General features: G+C 38.8%; 3 protein-coding genes and 2 pseudogenes across 3 annotated transcripts; 2 read left to right on the top strand and 3 right to left on the bottom strand.

Annotated features, from left to right (window-relative positions):
• Positions 1 to 165: 165 nt before the first annotated feature.
• LOC130049375 (uncharacterized) lies at positions 166 to 819 on the top strand (the record flags this gene model as incomplete). Its single annotated transcript, XM_056146831.1, has 1 exon — positions 166 to 819. A coding segment is annotated over one exon (654 nt), but the record flags the coding sequence as incomplete, so codon positions are not given.
• Positions 820 to 1,047: 228 nt separating this feature from the next.
• Positions 1,048 to 2,278, top strand: LOC125657538 (uncharacterized; annotated as a pseudogene).
• Positions 2,279 to 2,420: 142 nt separating this feature from the next.
• Positions 2,421 to 3,920, bottom strand: LOC125662209 (uncharacterized; annotated as a pseudogene).
• A 9,595-nt stretch (positions 3,921 to 13,515) lies between these two features.
• LOC130049376 (uncharacterized) lies at positions 13,516 to 14,310 on the bottom strand. Its single transcript, XM_056146832.1, has one exon. The coding sequence runs from the start codon at positions 14,308 to 14,310 to the stop codon at positions 13,516 to 13,518; it is 795 nt and encodes a 264-aa protein (XP_056002807.1).
• Positions 14,311 to 16,907: 2,597 nt separating this feature from the next.
• LOC125660762 (uncharacterized) lies at positions 16,908 to 20,025 on the bottom strand. Its single transcript, XM_056147973.1, has one exon. It carries the CDS (start codon positions 20,023 to 20,025, stop codon positions 19,528 to 19,530), a length of 498 nt encoding a protein of 165 aa, XP_056003948.1. The 3' UTR covers positions 16,908 to 19,527.
• Between the last annotated feature and the right edge of the window lie 1,434 nt (positions 20,026 to 21,459).

Below are 21,459 nucleotides of genomic sequence, written 5' to 3' on the forward strand. Positions count from 1 at the left end.
AATTCCATTGATACATTGTACAAACAATTTTAGCAAGCTACTGGTCAAGGACAATCTGTAAATTCTATTGAATTTGTTTATTCAATTATTATTAGCCATATATTACCAATCATTAATATTTGCAAGTGTCTGGTGTAATTGTGCTTTTGACCTTTGACTTTCTGTCATCTTGCAGACATTCCACCCCCTGTTCCACAGCCACCTGAAAATTCATCAAACAACAACCAATCACCTGCAGTATCGAATGGAATTTTCACAAAAGAACAAACACTTTTCATTATTTCAGGATACAAAGACAGAAAAGCAAAATTTTTATCACCTACATACAAGAAAAAAACATTATGGATGAATATAACAGAGGAGCTGAACAAAGCTTTCTCAACAAATTTTTCTGTTGGCCAGGTAGAGGGAAGGTGGAAAACTCAATTAAGCGCGTATAAACGCCATCAGACTGACCAAGGAAAGTCCGGGCAAGAAAGGAAAGATTTCCCTTATGAAGAGGAATTTCAGGACATAATGATGGATAGGCATGATATAAATCCACAGTATGTTGCTGGATCTTTGTCCACAAATAGTTCCAGTACTGATGAGCCAGGTACGAGCGCAAGTGAACCGGGTATCTGTGAACCTCCTAAGCCCAAAAAGAAAAGAAAAAATTTGAACACAAATTCAACTCAGGCTCTCAAATTTTTAGAAGATTTTGCTGAAAATAAAAATAAAAAAAATGAAGAAAACATGGAGAAAATTGAAAGAATGCATAAAGAGAAAATGGAAATATTTAGTGGCTTCCTTTCAGTTCTAAAAAACATGAAAGATTAATTCAGTTGTTTATTTTGTTGACCCTTTGAATCATATTTATTTTCAGTGCACTGAAATCTGGTCCCAAATTTTGAAATACATGTACTATTTTGATTTTTTATTTCTCCCTATGGTCTTTTTCCTTCTGATCACAGTTTTGGTAGGTTCATAAATGTATTGAAATCCTGAATAACTAACTAAATTTAAGTGATGTATTATGGTTGTTTCATTCTTGGAAACCATCTGTAATGGAACTGCTGTTTAAAGTTGGGTGCAACAATTTTTGCTTTTGTATTTGCTTTTTCGTTTACAGGTTATACAAATTTGTGCCACTTGCCACCTGATTTACTGTGGAAAATATTGACATTCATTCCAATACCAGAATTGTACCATTCAGTGTCTAAACTTTGCAAATGTATTTCTTTGCTTTTTGAGAGTGGCCTTGTATGGAATTCAATAACATACCTTAATTTTTTCAATGAAGGAATGGCAGAGCTATTCAGTGAAGAATTTTTGAAACTTTTTAAAAACTGTATGTATCTTACCATTGATGCAACCCTTTTGTAAAATTGTGATGTTTTGGGCAGCTTCAGGAAACTAAAATACTTGAATATTAAAGGGTCAAAAAATAGAACCATTTGCAGTGATAACATTGTTAAAAATTTGTCTAAGTGCAAATGTATGGAGAAACTCTTTATAAGTAGTTTACCAAACTTAAGTGAGGAAGGCCTAGTGTCATTATCTAAAGAGATTGGGGGCACTCTGAGGTATCTACAAATTCGAAATGGTGTAGAAATCAGTCCTGAATGTTTTTTGGATTTGATGAACAATCTAAACTGTATTGCGGCTATTAGTGTGACTCCCTCTGGAGATAGAGAAAAGTGGGCAAATGCTCTCAATGAACATGTTATAACCTGTGGTTTTGGACATGAAATGTTAGATTTTGTCCCCAAACGTTTTCTTGCACATGACAGAATATTTTATGCGATGCTCTGTATGATTGACAAAATTGTTTCTACTTGTTGATTTCATTGAGATATTATTTTTCATTTGCTCATACATGTATATGAGATTTTCCTGCTGAGCAAGTACTCACTGAAATCCTTAAAATATTGACAAGTTTAATTAAAACATGCACTTGTAGCAAAACCCAGTTAAGTATATATGAATGACTTTAATGTTCTTCAGTGAGTGCAGAAGCCAGGTTGTGTTTACTTACTACAATACTCGTGTATTTTTTCAATCACTGTAGACTCGGTGAGTCATCTTGTCAGTAAATAATTTGATTTAAACCTTGTCTGATGATATCAAACCGTACACATGTACTAAATCCATATCTCAATTATGATTTTTATATGTGAGTAGTTTAAAGTGTTCTTAATTTTGTAAGCTGTGATCAAATTGTTTTCCATTATTTTATTTCTTGCCAATTTTACTTATTGATTTTGTTTGTTTATATTTCCATGCATCAAGAAGATGATTGTTATCGTTTTTTAATAAAACATTTCACTTGAATTTGATATTCATTGCTTCATTTGAAAACAACTAAAATTCAGTCTTACAGAATTTTATTTTCTTTGTCTCAAAACTGAATTTTTCGACATTGCAAATTAATGTAAATTCTAAATATTTGCTAATTGTCTTGTTAGAAGTGTTCTTTTAAGTTGACCTTCAGCATCATTTTCTAGTAATGGATTAATTAAAGGAAACTGCTGAGGGTCATTGTCAAAATGTTCATCAAGCTCATCCTGGTTCAGGATGCAAATGTTATGGAGTATGCATGCTGTGATGACGGCCTTGACAACATATGCAATGTCATTCATTTCTATAAACTGGAGTCTCCGAAATCTTCCTTTCAGTAAGCCAAATGAATTTTCAATTATTACTCTGGTTTCCTGATAAGATTTGATTGAACTTGATTTGATCCCTCGTAAGATTTCCTCTATTCCTGTATGGGGTTATCAACCACCGTTTGCATGGATATCCCCCATCACCTAACAAATGGCACTGCCCACAAAGAGTTGGGCCCCTTTGTCTTAATGGAGAATTTTGAAAAACTCGAGCATCATGTACTCGACCAGGCCATCCACAGAAAACGTCTGTAAAACGTTTATCCCCTCTGCACACTGCTTGCAGAATAATTGAGTGAATTTTTTTCCTATTAAAGTAATCAGTTGCGTGTCCATGAGGGGGGCTTTATACATATATGTGTAGAGTCAATTGCTCCAATCACACCAGTAAAGTTTCTTTTTTGCTCAAATTCATCATTTACATTCTGTACATCAGTCGGCCAAATCACAAATTTTTGTAGAAAATGTTTTTTGAAAACATCCAACATTTTCCTGTTGTGAGAATGAAATGTTGACTCGGAAACGTTGAATCGGTCTGCAATAGACCTTATTGTTTCTTTGGATCCAATATACCAAAGCATCATCAACAAATCTTTGTCACGTGAAATTTGAGGTCGTCCAGCAGCTGGTTCCCGGAGCATTAGTTCAGGAATGTGCCCAATGTTTTCCAAAATAGTTTCAAATGTAGTTTTAGAAACACGAAAAAAGGTCTTGAAAGTATCCAAGGAATATCTTGATACAACATCTTGTACAAAGCTTTCAACTCGAAACCTTTTCCTTCGCTCCTGTCTGAAATCAAAGATGAAACAAATGATATGCATATTGATGGCTTGAAAAATGGTTTGAACTCAGTGTTTAGAGAGGAAGGGAAAGAAAAGAAGTAACTCTTAAGCTCTGAAATGATTTAACAACTGGTCTACTAATTATATTTGGTAAAGTTATCGGCTATAAAATGCAGCATGCACGTTATATGATGTGTCCTAGGTCGCATTTTAATAAGTATTTATCGTATTATTTATCATTCGTTTTTCACAATTTACGAACAGTAATAGCAAATCACCGTGATCAATTGATTTTGTACATTAAGCAAGAAAAAATAAATAAAAAGCTTAAAATTTGATTTGTAATAAATATTTGTAGTAACAAGTCATTATACCCATTAATGAATGCTGCACAAACAACAAATGAAAAAACGTCGTCTGGTATGTCAAAATCTTCATCTTCTATCATCATAAGTAATGCTGCGCTAACCAACTTTCGTTTCGACGCCATATTGATCAGAAGACACACTGTTCGATTAACTACAGTAACCGGAAGTTGGAATATTGTAATTTCCTCTTCTAGAAGGTACAAATCGAACCGGCCTTCTGTAAACGTCTAGAAAGTAGTCCCTAAGCACGTGATCATCTTCCAAACGATCATGTGACATTTTCCATCAAAATGGCAGACGATTCAGCTTAAATTTATACGGATGATGATCTAACGCCCCATAAGGACCGTGATATTGATTGTTTTGTTTGTTTGTTGTAACATAAATGTAACATCATAATAAGGAACATTGTCGATCAACTTGAATATGGAAGATAACGCCCCATGAGAACTGTGATAGGCCTAACTGATACATATTGAGCATAGTGTTTTATTTTAGCAGGAATGTAATCGTCACAATAAGGGACATTTGAATATGGATGATAACTCTCCATAAGAACCATGATATTGAGTATTTTGTTTTAGCACGAATGTAATCATATTGTAAGTGACATTTTCAATCAAAATGGCAGGCGATACAACTTGAATATGGATGTTAACACCCCTTATGAACTGTGAGTGTTTCTTTTAGCACGAATGTAATTACAATTCGAGGGACATTTTCGATCAAATCGGCAGGCGATACAACTTGAATATGGATGTTAACACCCCATACAAACTGAGTGTTTTGTTTTAGCACAAATGTAATCATCATATTGAACATTTTCAATGAAAGTGGCAGTCGATTCAACTTGAATATGCATGGTGGATGTAACGCCCCATAAGAACTGTGATATTGATTGTTTCGTTTGTTTTAGCACAAATGTTACATCATATACATTATGTGGAAGGAAGTTAATGAACGAAAACTTTCAAGATAAATTGATTTCTTTGTTGGCTGAAAGCTCAACATATGAAAAACTTACTCAAAAGGATGCAGCAGTGTGTAGAAATTGTTACAATCAAATTAATAAGATAAACAGTTTTCTGGAAAAGTTAAGCCATTCATGTGAGACATTTTTAAATGCATCAAATTCTTTAAAGAGGTGTGCTTTGTCACCACTTACGCCGAAGTCTGTGAATGTGAATACTAAATCCCAACCTGTAAAACGCAAAAGTCGGAAACAGTTGAAACTTTTGGCATCACCTGAGGAAAAACTCGTCAAAGATGTGAATATCGGCAGTCCTACACTTATTAATGTAGATGAAAATGATACGGAGTCAGCTACACTAGATCGAGATTTATGCACAGCAGCCTCTATTCCAGATCATGCCTATTTTAAACCAAAACCAACTGTCAAACCTGATGTCAACCATGACATTCTAGAAACTATTAAGGAGCGTTCCATGAAATATGTAGACGGTGTAACTGGTGACATTTTGAAAGATATAAAGAGTCAGGCAGCAACATTGACTTCAAGGGCAACCATGCTTGCTTCAGTTCTTTATAAGCACCGTGGTATCTCAGAATTAGCAGACAATACAGAAAACTTCTTGGTTGATATTGTGAAAGAGATGCAGGAGAGGTACATATAATTTCTCATATTACACAATAGACAAAATAGACATGTATGTATATATGTTCAGTGTAAGAAGCGAAATTTATTTTTTTGGGTTTCGCATATATTATTCATAGATCTCGATCACTCTATTTTATTTATAGAATTATCATACAAATAGACTTCGGCTATGGATCTACTGTGAAACATATATTCATACATATAAACCACATTAGCAAACTGTCAATTGGTAGATTGTACAGAGGGTTCAAATATTAACCTTGTTTTGCTTAATTGATTAAATTTTGTATTGTTTGAATTACAGAATTCCATTTCTTTTTGACGTGCTATGTTGCGTGGCCATACCAGCATCAGGGAAGATATCAGCAGGAATTATCCCTGTGCTTGCATCTTGTTATAGCATCCTGATGAAGCATAGATACCATAATCTATCCGCTTTTCATCGCTTATCAACCACCATAGTCACTAAAGGAGGATTGGATGAAAGAGTAAGCATTCACCTTTGAATTTGTTTGTTATTATTTTCTTGTTATAAAAGGGGCATGATGTTCATTACACAAATCAAGCTTAAGGAAGTACTCTACTTCATCATAATGGTTGACTTTCTCTTAAAACATGGATGAGAATATGGATATTGGCAGTATTTGTCTATTCATTTAGAAAATTATCACCTAGCTTAATAGCTCAGTAGGTTAGCACGTCAACTGCTGAACTGCAGATTACTTTTAATAAAACTACATTTTTTTTACTAAATAAAGTAAATATGAATGTTTTCAAATTCAAAATATATTTGCACATATCCTCCACTTTTCATCCATATCAAATATCTCTGGTGTAGCATACCTCCTTAAGATATGAGAATAAATTTACATGTAACCATGAAACTGCTCTTTTGATATGAACACATATACTCATGGACAAAAGAAACGTTACACATGAAAAAATTATAGTAAAACAATATTTTTTCGTATAAATAAATAAAAACTTGTTTAACAACACTTCATGCTTTACTGATTACACTGGCAAACACAACAAATGTTAAAACCTAGTCATGCGTGAATTTATCGTTGATACCCGTAAACATGGTTTCGTGGATATCGCATTGCACGTGCAAAGAAAATCATTTTCATTTTTATCAAATACTACTCAAGGTGATTCAGGCAGTAAGAAAAACATCAAAATTTTCCAACATCTTCGCGTATTGCAATGCCCCGGCTCGACAGTTCCAGTCGCGAAAGAGCAATTGGCATGTTGGAACTTGGAGCGTCGCAAGCCGACGTTGCACGGCGATTTGGGGTTGCAAGGATCACGATTTCTCGATTATTGCACCGTTTCAACACAACAAATTCAACAGCAGACCGCCCCCGATCTGGAAGACCTAGGGTAACAACGCCCAGGCAGGACCGCATGATACGATTACGTCATCTACGGAACAGAACGGAAAATCCAGCAAACACTGCTGTTGGAATTCCTGGATTGCGGCGAATCAGTCGCCGAACAGTTCAACGACGTTTGTCGGCTGCAGGTCTACGTGCACGACGCCCATACAAAGGACCTATGCTGACCCAAAGACACTGCCGAGAACGACTTCAATGGGCTCGACGTCACTTGAGATGGAGGCTTGCAGACTGGAATCACGTTCTGTTTAGTGATGAATCACGTTTCATGCTGCGCCGAGTGGATGGCAGAACACGCGTGTACCGTAGACGCGGTGAACGCTTCTCTGATGGATGTGTGCTACGCCATGACCGCTTTGGAGGCGGAAGTGTAATGATGTGGGGCGGAATAAGTGGTAATCGACGAACAGATCTTGTACCGATCATTGGGACATTAAATGCACAACGATACCGTAATGAAATCCTTGCACAACATGTCCGTCCCTTTATCGCTGCAAATGGCGGAATTTTCCAACAGGATAATGCGCGCCCCCACGTTGCAAGAGCCAACAGAGACTTTCTTGCCAACAATCACATCGACATCTTGCCATGGCCAGCACTTTCGCCCGATTTATCGCCAATCGAGCACCTCTGGGACCAATTAGACCGTCGAGTAAGACAACGCCGCAATCAACCGGAAACGCTTGAACAGCTTAGAACTGCTTTGCAGGAAGAATGGCAAAGAATCCCTCAGGTCTCCATCAATCGTCTCATTGCTTCTATGCGTCGTCGTTGTCAAGCTGTTATCGATAACATTGGTTCTTTCACTCGTTATTGACATTGTGAATTGAATATCCGAAGTTAACACTTTCCGGCTTTGACTCCGTAATTTGTGTATGTTCAGATTCGGGAAACCTTAGATATTTGTTGTGTTTGAACATTCAAATTTTATTTTTTTATTCCCAAATTATATTATATTTTCATGAAATAAAATTACAGTTATACATTTTGGTGTAACGTTTCTTTTGTCCATGAGTATATATACAGTGTGATTTCAGTTTTCAAAAGAAATTTCACTGCTTACTGATATATATATATATATCACATTGTAAAGGTGAAAGAGGTAAAGAATGCAGGAAAGCTTAAATCATGTTTATTTCTAAATTTTAAACCAATTGATTTGGATTGAACACTACTGCTTGAAGCAATTCATTGAATTTTGAACAGGGACTCAATGTCAACATTTGCTCCTTTGAATGTTCTGTTTTATATTTTCTTGTTGGGATTGTATCATGCTGCAAATGTTTAATTTGGTTCAGCATGAACAATTCCCTTTTGTTTATGTTATTTGGATGTTACATTTGTTGTGTTTTTAATTTGAAATTTCAGCATCAGCATTCAAGTATTTCATAAGTTACTGCTTTGTGAACATTCCCAGTGGAGGGTAAGTCCGATAATTTCTTTTTGATAATATTTATATTTTGATTAATGTCAACAGTAAATGTAAATATTAATAATGGGAGCAGAATTCTTTAAATCTACTTCTGTGGTATCAGACATTTCAAGACTTCTATCAATCCAAATAATGAAATGTAATGTGAACTTTATTGGTCCGAGGAAATATCAACCAGATAAATCCTCTGGACTGATAAATTTTAAGACTGTTCGAGTAAGGAGTTACCTTAACATGCAACATTTTAAACTGGAATTGATTTGTGGTCAGTTATCGTGGTGATTGACATGTACAATACATGTCGGTTTGATGTAAACCAAATTTAATTCTAAGACCAAAATAAGATATGTGTGTTTCCTATTTCACTCCCAAAAATATTAGGTAAGGTTGGTAGTTAAAATATTTTATTTTTATAACCCACTTAACAAAGTTGCGGCGGGTATAATGTTTTTGACCTGTCCGTCAGTCTCTTTATTGTTAGCACAACTCCTTTGAGACCACTCAACAGAAGTTCATGAAACTTTGTAGTTATAAGGACACACTATATAGATGTGCATATTCCCACGAAATTTTGATTTAATAATTTTTCTTGGAGTTATATGCCCCCTTTGAACTTAGAATTTCGAGCCCGTCTGTCCTGTTCTTGCAGTAGTGCATAGCATTGCCATTCATTGTGTGAGGCATTGTTAAGCAATGTTGGAGTGTGGGGTATGTGAGCTTGCTCACTTTTGCTTTCTTTCATATCAAAACATTTCATTTGAAATCTTAGTTTTTGATATGCTTTCAATACAAGTCTTTATGCATTAGAAATACTTTCCACACATTTTGAAGACCAATCGTAGTTAAAATGTCAAACAAAGAAATTCGAATGCAAAAGGGAAAAAAAAAGGTGTGAAAATTTTTGTGAAGATTTTGTATTTTATTTAAATCTGTACCGTCAATAACATATTTAGTGTTAGTATCGAAAAGGTAGGTAGGCTTGGTAAACCAGAAACATGTATATTTTATTTAAGAGATTTTTATTTGAAATAGTTTTGCATATATATATATATATATATATATATATATATATAAAAGAAAAAAAAAATTATCTGAATAATTGTGGGTGGGAATGGGGGTGAATTAACCATGTTAAAAAAATTTCATTTGTATTAAATTTTTCAGGCACAGACAAGAATGAATCATTTAGGCCTGGTTTTATCAACAGTTTGGAGAATGCGGTTGCAGGATAGTGCACAAGAAAAAACCTTGAAGCTTCTAACTGAAAACCTTAAAACACAGCCTTTGGTCAAAATTACAGGTAGGAAGTAGTCCTGAGATAGAATGGTGCTATAAATTTAGCTTTATATGACCCTAATATTGAGTATACATGTATATATAATTACAGTTCTAACATTGTTGGGCTAATATTCAGATGTATCTATTATATATATAGATGTACAATGTAGTTTCTTGTCCAAATTAAGCACGAAATATATGCGATATGTTAATGGAGTCGCATAAAGTTACATTTTGTTACTATGTTCAGATGCCCTCAAGTATTGAATTATCTGATCATTATCTACACACGGTATGTAGCCAATGCTAGTGTAGTGCCAATTAAGAATGGAATGGAAATGACAGGAAAGTTGAAGTCATCATGTTTGTCTTCAATTTTGTCCCATTTCTTATTTCAAGAAATAATCCAAGTATGAAAGGGATTTTGGCATATGTTTTGTTGATATTTTCTTTCAATGTCAATGATATGCCAGCACACTTCTTTTTAATTTTACAGGTGACAACCTTGACATTTATGTAAAAACATCGAACTTGGGTATCGACAGAAGAAACAAAGATCTCCACCTTTTTACATCAAATGTTCTGTTCAGTAGAGTGGCAACCATTGATATGAACAATGACCCTCCAAAAACTGATCTATGCAAGGTATCAGCAGAAAACATGTTCTTGCACAACAATGATTTGCAAAGACAAAGACTTATATATGCCTATAGTGTACTGTTAGGAAGAATCTTGTGCACACTTCCTGTATTTCAAACATTCAAAAAGGCAATACCAGAGCATATTCCTCACGAGTTTATGACAAAAATGTCAGAAAGGTCCATAGTTTTACCATTGCCGATTCAGTTCAAGAATGAAGCCAAACATGAAAACTGTCTCTCTATTATGGACAGTAAGGAGATCGTGTTGATGGATCGATTACATCTGGATTTGTTTGAGCAAGAGAAATGTCTCCCTAATGGCGTGGATGTCCGTCTCAGATTCAATCGCGCTCGACCCCAGTTCTACATGATGACCGCTGCCAGGAGTAGTGGGAAAGTGGTCATTCAAAGTATGATCTTGTGGGTGAGGAAAGTCAAACCTGTGCCGAGTATCATTAATCTCATCAATCAGCAACTGAGTACTCAAACGGCGAAATATCCATTGAGACGAGTGGAAGTGAAAACCTTCACCATTCCTAGTGGCACCCAATCTAAAATCACCGATCATCTGTTTCAAGGACAGATGCCTAAACTGATCGTGTTGGGCTTTGTGGACAATGCGGCTTTTAATGGGGATAATACCAGAAACCCCTTTCATTTCCAAAATGAGAAAGTCAAGAAATTAGAAATCAGTATCAATGGAGAAATGATGGAAACCCGACCTTTGGAACCTAATTTCACCGACGATCAATACCTGAGATCGTATTTGAGTCTGTACAAAGGCTTGGGAAAATTAGGCCAGGACTGGGCTCCGGACATTACCCTGGAAGAGTATAAAAACGGTTACACCCTCTGGTGTGTGGATTTCACGAAAGATCAAGAAGCCCAGACGGATAAATTTCATCTCATACAGACTGGGAACTTGAGTGGAAGTGCAATTTGCCGCCAACGTGGCCAGGACCTTAAACTGTGTGGTGTATGCCGTGTTCGACAATCTGCTAGAAATCAACAAACAACGAGAAGTCAGTATCGATTACTAAGAGAGAGAGATGGATACTCAGCAATTGAGAGATGTTTTACAACGAGATTTAGGACCGGCGTTTGCAGGTGTGTATCCTCGAGATGTCATACCTGAGCTGTTACCTCATCACAAAGCCATCGTGGTGAATACAGACCCTCACGATCGCCCTGGAGCGCATTGGGTCTGTTTGTATTTGAGTAGCCCTACCGTCGAATATTTTGATTCTTACGGATTACCTCCCAGCCATAAAGACATCCAACACTTTATTCAACGCCACGGAGAGACTTGGATTCATAACACCCATTGTTATCAAGATTTGAATACGGATGTCTGTGGACAATACTGTGTGTATTTTTTACATCAACGCCATCGACATAGAAGCACCGTACAAGAATGGTTACTTCCCTGGAAAGGCACGGCCTTACAACGCGATCGTTTTGTGGCTGATTGGTTTAAAGAGACCTTCCGAAAACCGAGAACCCATCAAGGACAAACTTGTCAATGTCAAAGACTGAATGTATTGTAAACTATGTTATTGTATTGTTATTGTTCACAGTTGGAGTTTAATAAAACGTTGGAAAAAATCTTGTGGTTTTTTTTTTTTTTTCTTGTCATTGTAATCAACCATGTCTTTTCAAAAAGAATGGGTAGCCCTGAAAAGGGCTGTTTTTTCTCTCTCTCTCTCTCTGTTCTTGGTCTTTTCTCTTCTTCTTCTTCTCTCTTCTCCGTCCCCCCTCACTGTGTGTTCTTCTTCCTCTTTCTTCTCTTCTTTTTCTGCTCCTCCGGGGGTTGCTGGTGATCAAACACAAAAACAGGCAACCACCCGTGTTTAAAAAACACTCTCCCCGGAGGCCGCTGCACCACTTCCAACTCTGCGTCCCAGTTTTCCTCTGGCGGGGGCAGATCCTGGCTCATGGGCGGTGGGGGAAGAGCCTCCCGTGAGGCCGGCGGGGCAATCTCTCGCTCCCAATCCTCCTCCCATTTGAAACAATAATCATTCACTGTAGGGTCTGGTCCTACTCTGCGGCTCATATCTACTTCTCTGGTTCCTTAAAAAATCGGAATGCCAGATTTTTGACGTTGCGCTCGTTTAAAAAGGTGAGAGCGCGGACGTCCTTGAAAACATCCCCTACCTCAGTCAAAGATGGCGGACGTCATGTTGATGACTCATCAAAAAAACACTATATAAATAGGTCACTTGTTACCATTTTTCTCAATCATGTCGTTTGAACGGTACGCGAATGATGAGAAAGATGTACTAGTGTGTGGGTATTGCCGAGGACATTGGAGAACTTGTGGCTGTTTTCATTATAAAAAAGAAAACATCCTGGCCAAACACAAGTGGATAGAGAGTTTGGCAGAGCTGAATTATTATCCCTTTGTCTATAAATGTTGTAGTCACACTAGAGAACCCTGGCTAAAGTGTAAGTGTCCGCAGCATTGTACCATCACCCCTGAAGAAGAAATAGCGCATAAGGACTGTACCTGTGAGATCTGTCAGGAGTTTAGAGAGCGCTGGACTCGGAGAAAGTTTTATCCCCACCTGTTTCAACATTGTCCTTACAGTCAAGAACCCTGGTCAACGTGTACCTGTGAGACCTGTCAACCAGCATGTCGGTGACGGATCTACGAGGAGATGTATTATCTCTACCTTGGGTGGATGCTATTGTACAACAATGTAACTGTTTAACAGTGAAACCTCATGGATTAAGTCAACGTATTGCCGACCGATTTCCTTGGGCTAATCTGTATGCGACCCGACAACCTTTAGGACGGAGAAATTTAGCTATAGAAGCGGATCGAGGAATACCGGGTACTGTGTGTATTATGCCTCATTCTACTCATCCTGATGTGATCTGTTTGTTAGCGCAATGGGATTACGGGAGAGGCACTCAACGGTTACCCCTGTATGCCGATACCCCCGAACAACGTGAACTTTGGTTTCAACAATGTTTACAGAAATTAGACACTTTGTCTTACCAGACTTTAGCGTTTCCTTATCGTATTGGATGTGGATTAGCCGGAGGCAATTGGACTCATTATAGACAATGGATTTGTGACTTTGCTTATCAGTATCATAAACATGTTTACATTGTCAAGAAAATGTAACTTTATTATAGCTTTATTCTAGCTATTACTTGTAAAAAAAAAAAAAAAAAAAAAAAAAAAAAAAAAACTTTATTCTGCCTACTATGTGACTTGTGTTAATAAAACTTTTAAAAAAAAAACAAAAAAAAAAACTTGTGTGTTTCTTGATTTTTGCAATAAAAAGTGTCTTTTCAAAAAAGTTGGTGGCCCTGAAAAGGGCCGTTTGGTCCTAAGACCGACTTTCAATGCCTGGTTCCGGTAAACCGGCATAACGGGCACCGTCCCCGGGTGTGTCGCCGCTCCTCTAACTGTTCCACGCACGAGCAGCAAGCTGGGCGCTGCCCACATCCCCTACACGTGATACCGGAGTGTACCCTGTCTTGCCAGCAGACAGGGCACTTAAACCAGATAGGAACCGCCCTATCTGCCCAGCCAGGGACAGTCATAGGGTGGTTCCTCGGGGGATGACTTGCCACCGGTGCGTGGGTTGGTCTCGGTGGCGGAGTCCTCCCTGCAAACCGGATGGTAGGTGGTGGGGGTCTTGCAGGGGCTGCTGGTCTCGGTGGTGATGGTGATGACGTGTCTGACACCAACAGCGACGGACTCTGGGCTGGGCTGGGAGGTGGTGCGGGGGACGGTGACCTCGGTGAGTACTCCACCGGTGACGCTGGTGAGTCGCTCATCGGCACCGGGCTGTATTCCACTGGTGCCGATGGGATCGCTGGTGGTGGTGTTGTAGGCGTCGCCGGGGAGTAAGGTGGTGGTGGTGAGGGTGGCTGTGGGGCCCGTCGGCGCGGTCTCGTAGCCGTGGACATCCGAGCGGTGCGGCGGCGTCCCCTCCCTTCATACTCTGCCCGCACCCGGCAGATGATCTCACGGGCCCCACTCTGGTCGAAAGGGGAGAAGGTGCTCAGGTCGTTCTCAGAACGCACGACCCAATTCTCCCCTACCCGTTCCTCAGCCACCACTAAGAGCCGGTACCGAAAGCCAGGCAGGGTCTGAAAGTTGTAAATAGGCTCTCTTCTTCCTTCAGCCATTCTTCTTTCTTCTATCTTCTTTAAAATAATGAAAAGCTGTGCTGGATCACCAGTGAAGCGAACTGGCGAGCGCGCCGGTATATATCAGGAAAGCGCGGACCTCCTCGAAAACATCCCTCGCTTCGGAGACGAAGCCAAGATGGTGGCCGTCAAAATGGCGGATTTGTGCTTTCGAGTAGAGAGTTTTTTCTCATTGTCTTTTTCTAGACATTCGATATCTGTGCATGGTAGATTTAATCTGATAGATTCTGGGGCGCGGAATTCGTTAAACTTATTTTTATTTTGCTACGTCGCATAGTTTTCAAAGAAACAGAGGTTAAAGAGGTCGAGTCGAGGTTCAATGTTTCTTCACCACCTCTTTAAAAATTTATTTCTCGACCATGTACATCCCTAAAAACATCTCATAAGGTCTATTCGATAGAAAACACCTTATTTGATTCGATTTTCACTCTACCTTTAGGATTTTCTGGATTCCTCAACAAATAAACCCTTCTCTGAGAGAGTCAACCAAACACAGCTTTCGTGTAAACAATTTTATTCATGTCACATATTTCAAATACATAACTCCCACACACAACACCAATTCACATGTATTTTTAAAATAGGGTCCAACATTTTTTCCATTTCTCGAATCCTGCGTTGAAATCGATATCGATCAGCGGCTACAGTCATCCAGATACTTGTCCGGTCTTCTTCGGGTAACAGATACACTTCATTATGATCCAGATTAAAAGTTACACATTTTCTTGTATTTTGTTGTACATGTGATGAAGATACCGCCCTCGAAGGGTGTCGATCACGCCACTGATGTGCGGCTTTGTTCTCTTTAATTCCTCGGCTACTAAATGAATCAACACTAATGCCTCGGTGTTGATACGGTTCTCGATCAAATGTCTGCATATCCACCAATATTCGTCTAAAGTTATTGGAAATAATACCGCACGAAGATAGGATTTCAATTTTTGAAAATCTGGCAAGTTTTCTATTTCCTCAATACACTGTAGGACAAATGTTTTTTCGATGTTATCCCTAGCAGTCATGATTTCATAAATGAAATGAATTAAGTTCTTCACACTTTATGTATACTTCTCGAAGCCAGTCCTTGGTGATACTTTCAATCTCGGCGGTTTTTTCAGGCATGCGTTTCTTGAATTCCTCCCCCACAACATAAATTAACATCAATCCCGCATCGTTATAGAGATTGATGTACACCCGGTTCCGTAGATCTGTATATTGGTCCAGAGTCAATGGAAACACTCCCCCTATCAGAAAATTTTTAGCGAATTGAAACACCGTATCGTCTTGCATTTTCTCGACCCATTCTAATGCATGGTTATGCGCTTTTTCTGCGATGTTGTCACTTTCAGCCATGGTTTGTAAATGACTAAAATGAATACAAGTATCCGCTTTTTCTACGATGTGGTCACTGCTGGCCATCCTCCAGGAATAAAGGAAAAGAAAAACGGTGAGGTTTTTTTATACACCTTTTCCAGCCAGTGATCGGTAATCGCTACAATCGCCCCAGTCTTCTCAGGTTCCCTTCGTCTAAATTCTTGCTCCATGGTATAAATCATGATCAATCCAGACTCTCTGTTCAGGTTGTCGGCTATATGCTTGCAAACGCCGGAATATTCATATAAGGTCATAGGAAATTCCCAAAAGATCAACAACTTCATGGCGAATTTATATCTCAACGGCTGTTTTTCTTTCCAGTCCTTGATACACTGTAATGCAGCGCTACGAGCGTTGTTCACCGATTCTTTGTAGTCCTTGAAATACTGTAATACAGCGGTAAGAACATTGTTGTCCCATTCAGCCATGATGATCAAATGAAAAAAAATTCCAAAACGTTCTTGTTTTATAACAGGGCAGCCATTCCTTTCATACGAATCAGTTCCACGAATCCTTTTTGTAAACAATCGCGTAAGATCCGATCAATGTCACTCATCTGGTCTGGAAGGTTCTGTTTCAATTCCTCAGCATACAAATAAATCATGAGTAAACGTCCCGTATTGGTATTCTCCGCTAATGAATCAGCAATCCGTTGAAAACTATGTACATTTCTGACCTCCGGTGACATCTGTTGTACAAATTGACGAGCATTTTGAATGAGAGGGTCATGTAAGGCCACGTTCATACATTGTAGTACATAGCTATATCCATTCATTCTCGTAGTAGCACTGCCGCCCATAGTGAATAACGAACGTTCAGAAAACACCTGTATTTATAGGTAAAGGTTATGCATCACGTGATCAAGCACCTGCACCGCGTGATCAAGCACCTGTACGTCAGCTGGTTTCTACAGTCATTCTTGTCTGACCTTCAGTCATGGATACACGGAGAGTTTTAAGAGCGAGACGCCGCCGCCAGGGAATACAACAAGTGGAGAATTTAACCATAGTAGAAGATTATGTAGACGAGATGGAGATCTGGGACAATTTAGTACAGAGATGTCGCCATCGATTACGCTGGGGCCGATCTAAAAATTGGTGTTTTGACTATGTATTGCGGTCACATGAAACAGTGGAGGATATTTGGCTGCGTTTAAGTGACATGTACCTGAAAAATTCCCCCTCATACAGTACATGATTTACCAGTTTTACACGTTATTGAACGGCACTCAAAAAGTATCGGGATTTATTCGACTGGAGAAACCACGTCACCGGAGAAGTGTATGGGTATTGTTTTGGGATGCAGACTGGATGTGGGAAACCGTCGAAGAGATACGTTTCCCCGGGAGAAGAGCTCGACAATTAGTACAGCACATTATATCCGAAGATCATGACTTACACGTGTATATAGAAGAACCTGCGTATGAAGCCGGCCATTTTTAAAAATAAAAACTTCATGCACAGCCCTTTTTAGGCCTACTTTAAACACCAATATAAGTTCCATTCCACTAAAGTCAATGTGTACCAATGTGCACTAGCACGCGCTGGTCGCGAGAAACCGGCTTTTCAAGTTCAATTAGTGCACTAGCACGCGCTGGTCGCGCGATGTTCTAAATGAAACCGGTTTTTCCAGAAAAAGATGGTGCAACCACGTGCTCCCCACGAGACAGAATAGTCTAGACATTTTGCTGGCTATAAAAGCGGAGCCCCAGTGTCAGTCCTCATTCGATCTTCAATCACCTTCCAGAAGACATGGCTCAGAAACAAGTAGAATTTGTGGACAAAGCTCAGAAGAAAATAGATCAGCTGGTACAGAAGCAGATGGGACCACAGAAAGACTACATTGAACTGAAGAAAGCTAAGAGTGACGATCAGAAGACTGAACTGGGGAAGACCTCGAACTTCTTGCTCAAGTCTCCAGACTACATTGCTCGACAAGAGAAGATGCCCCAGACCTCGAACCAGACCACGAGCTTCAATCTCACGCCTTCAGACTACATTGCTCGACAAGAGAAGATGGCCCAGACCTCGGATTACCTCCCTAGCCAGAATCCGACAGACCCGGGATTAGGCTTCTATTTTCCCGATTCACAGGACGCTACGGGACTGGAACTGGGCCTCTACAACGCTCAGAATGACCCTCCGACCATGAACAAAGAAGACTTTGCGATCATTACCACGACACTAGACGGGATCGTTAACCGCATTAATGTGCTGAGTAATGAGATTGGAAATCATACCACAGTCCTACTGAAGAAGCTGGAAGAGCTGACTTCTAAAAAACCTAGGAAGGAATACACTCCAGATTACGCTGCTAACCCGTGCTACACGTGTGGAGAAACAGGACATTGGTCGCCGGATTGCCCACAGAAAACAGATTATCCGCAGACCAGTAAGAAATCGAGGTCAGCAGATTCTCAACAGACCAGCAAGAAAACCAAACAAAAGGATCCTTGCTACAAATGCGGAAAAATAGGACACTGGATTAGTGAGTGTCCAGAAGAACAACTGGAGATAGATGCGATGATTGGGCCCGTACCTGGCTCAAAACCCCCTGTGAAGAGAGAATACAAACCGTTAGAGATGTGGAATCCGCCCGCACCTACTGAAGAACCGCCAAAAAAGAAGAAGAAGAAACTCAGCAGAAAGTAATGGACTGTGCTTGAACTGTTATGCTTATTGAACTGTTTTTATGCTTATTGAACTGTTTTGCATTGTTCTATGCTTGTACCATTGTTCTTTAATAAACATGTCAACTTAAAACCTTGTGTTATTCTTTAGATTTAATACACAGGAATACATAGAAATACACAGGATTTCATACCGATTTTCAGAAAATAGCTCCAGGAACTCACCCTTTTCCAGGAACTCAAAGCGAAAGTAGCGCATAATAGAGCTAAAATTACACCAGCGGCAATAGCCCAGCCTATTAACCCGACCTACAACCCCTGCTGGGGTCCGCAAGTTGACCCCGTCCTAGATATTGAACCACTCATCGACCCCCGACACCGCTTGACCAATCAAAAGCCGCCCTTGCTTGACCTCATTTGCATAAAAAGTGCACTCAGTTGAACTCCCTATCGGGAGGGCTTATACTACTCCCGTTTCTTTTTATCTTACAATTTACATGACTAAAGCGTTAAACTTATTGTATGTGCTTCTGAAACAAAAGTATTAAAGTTCAGTGTGTTCATGCTCCCTGGTCCCTCTACATACAATGCACATGCAAGATGTACACTAAATGTAGTATTATCTGCCTAAAGCAGGGGTGTCATTGGATGCCATCCAACTCTTTGTTGCCAGGATTAGAACATTTTCTTTATCTAAGGTACAGATGTACATGATACTGAATAATGAAGTGTACATGTCAATACCATTGTACCTATATATAACAATTGCCAAGAAGAAAATAAAATTATTGATTTATATTTTATAACGACAATGAGGATACATGAGCAGATCCAGCACAATAGCTTTATTAAGAATTATTTAGGGAGAGGGCTAAAATAGACTGTTTGCTGCCTGATCCCATTCACTGATTTCTGAATAAAATATTGTTTAAATAAAAATAATAAGCTACATAACCAAATAAAGAGATTATGCTGGACCTGATAAGGGAATAATTATAGTACACACAATGATACAGAATGTGTTGTGAAAGTCATCACAGGGTGTGATGTCATTTTAGTGCATACAATCAGATGAAAAACCGCACACCGTCACTTTGAACAAAGGCAAGCTTCTGAATTAATGATAAAGGATGTGTTTGAGAAATGAACTAGTTGGTTGGGTGGTTTTATTCTAATTTGGTCCAAACATCTTCTACTTACCATTTCTCTATAATATGGCATTCATCAACAACAACGGCTACCACTCTTGAGGAAAATTGCTCATCCGACAGTAGTTCGTGTCCCGTTTTTGTATTAAAGAGGGCCTCTGGATGACACATAACAATTGAAAAGTCCCCTTTCTTCACTCTTTCCACATCGACGTCACACTCTGCTACTAAATCTTCATCTGTAGTGTCTTCCACCTTGGACGCAATATCAAGTCTACAGGCACTGATTCCATGAATTTTCAATATATGAATTTGATCCTTTTGAATAATATTCAATGGTGAAATTGTCAAACAAACGGGAGTCTCCTTGCCTTCACCAAGAACTTGTGGAAGTAGGTGATATATTAGGCTTTTGCCGTAACCGACAGGCAAACTTACCAACAGATCGCCTTTCTTGTCGCGTAAATACTCGAAAGCTTGTCTCTGACAGTCTCTCAACACGATGTTCTTGTCGTAATCTTTCACGATTGAATCTAATGTTGACATTTTGTCGGATGAATAAATAAACCAAATAACACAGACTAGGAAAATGTTTCGCAAACATATAGTTCCTATAAATATAGCGTTTTAAAAATGTTTGTCGCCTAAAATAAAACCATATTTATGTCAGAAATAAAAATATATTACAAAAGTATTAATATAAAATCTTCGATGCAAAATCTAGGCTATATTGACATATTACAGAAATCTTGTAAAACCTGAGACGTTTACAGAGATTGTGAGCACTGTAAGGATCGACAACTCTGTATGAGAGATTGAGATCGTTAGCCAAAGACACAAATCCAGGGCGACTAATCATGATTTATCTGTATGCCGAGGAGCTCAAGAAAATCATCCCCAATCAAACCCGCGACATTGCGATCATTCTACAAGAAAGTTTACAAGAGGGGTTCATGGAGATGATGCGTTTTAACTAGTTTTCTTCATTAACAAATCATGGGTGAAAGTGAAAACATCTCAGAAAAAGCGCATAAGCATGCATTAAAATGCATCGAGAAAATGCAAGACGATGGGGTGTTTCAAGCTGTTAAAAATTATCTGATATCGGGAGTGTTTCCAATTACCCTAGACGAATATATAGATCTACGGAACCATGGGTACAAGGACCTCTATAACGATGCAGGATTGATGTTAATTCAAATCGTGGGGGAGGAATTCAAGAAACGCATTCCAGAAAAAACCACCGAGATTGAAAGTATCACAAGCGACTGGCTTCGAGAAGTGTACATAAAGTGTAAAGAACTTAAATCATTTCATTTATGAAATCATGGCTGAGAGGGACAACACAGAAAAAAATATTCGTCGGCAAGTGTATTGAGGAGGTTGAAAACTTACCAGGATTTCAATTTGTGAAATCCTATCTTCGTTCGGAAATATTTCCAATCACTTTAGACGAATATTCATGGATATGCAACCATCTAATCGAGAACCCTATCGGCACCTCGGCCTTGGTTTTGATTCATTTAATAGCCGAGGAATTAAAGAGAACGATGCCAGACCAAACACCCCAGATCGAGACCCTCCGAGCGCAGTATCTTCACGACATGTACATCAAAATACGAGAAAATGCGTAACCTTTAATCTGGACAACAATGAAGTGTATCTGTTACCCGAAGAAGATCGAAAAAGTATCTGGATGACTGTAGCCGCCGATCAATATCGATTCCAAAGAAGAATTCAGAGTGTGGAGAACATTTTAAAACCTATCTTAGAAAAACTTTTTATTTCTTTATAAGTGACATGAATAAAACATTGTTGTATGTGGCGTGAATAAAAATGTTTAAAATACATGGATTGTGTTTGTCGACTCTCTCAGAGGAAGGGTTTATTTTATTACTCAGGAGAAAAATCCTAAAAGTGGATTGACAATCAGTTAGAATAAGACGTTTTCTACTGTATTACAGGTTATTTTACTGTATT

This window comes from Ostrea edulis, chromosome 8, assembly GCF_947568905.1.
Source record: "Ostrea edulis chromosome 8, xbOstEdul1.1, whole genome shotgun sequence".
Lineage (NCBI taxonomy): Eukaryota > Metazoa > Mollusca > Bivalvia > Ostreida > Ostreidae > Ostrea > Ostrea edulis.

Excerpts from the sequence above, each read along its gene's own strand:
- LOC130049376 (XM_056146832.1), bottom strand. The coding sequence starts at position 14,310 with ATGGCTGAAGGAAGAAGAGAGCCTATTTACAACTTTCAGACCCTGCCT.
- LOC125660762 (XM_056147973.1), bottom strand. The coding sequence starts at position 20,025 with ATGTCAACATTAGATTCAATCGTGAAAGATTACGACAAGAACATCGTG.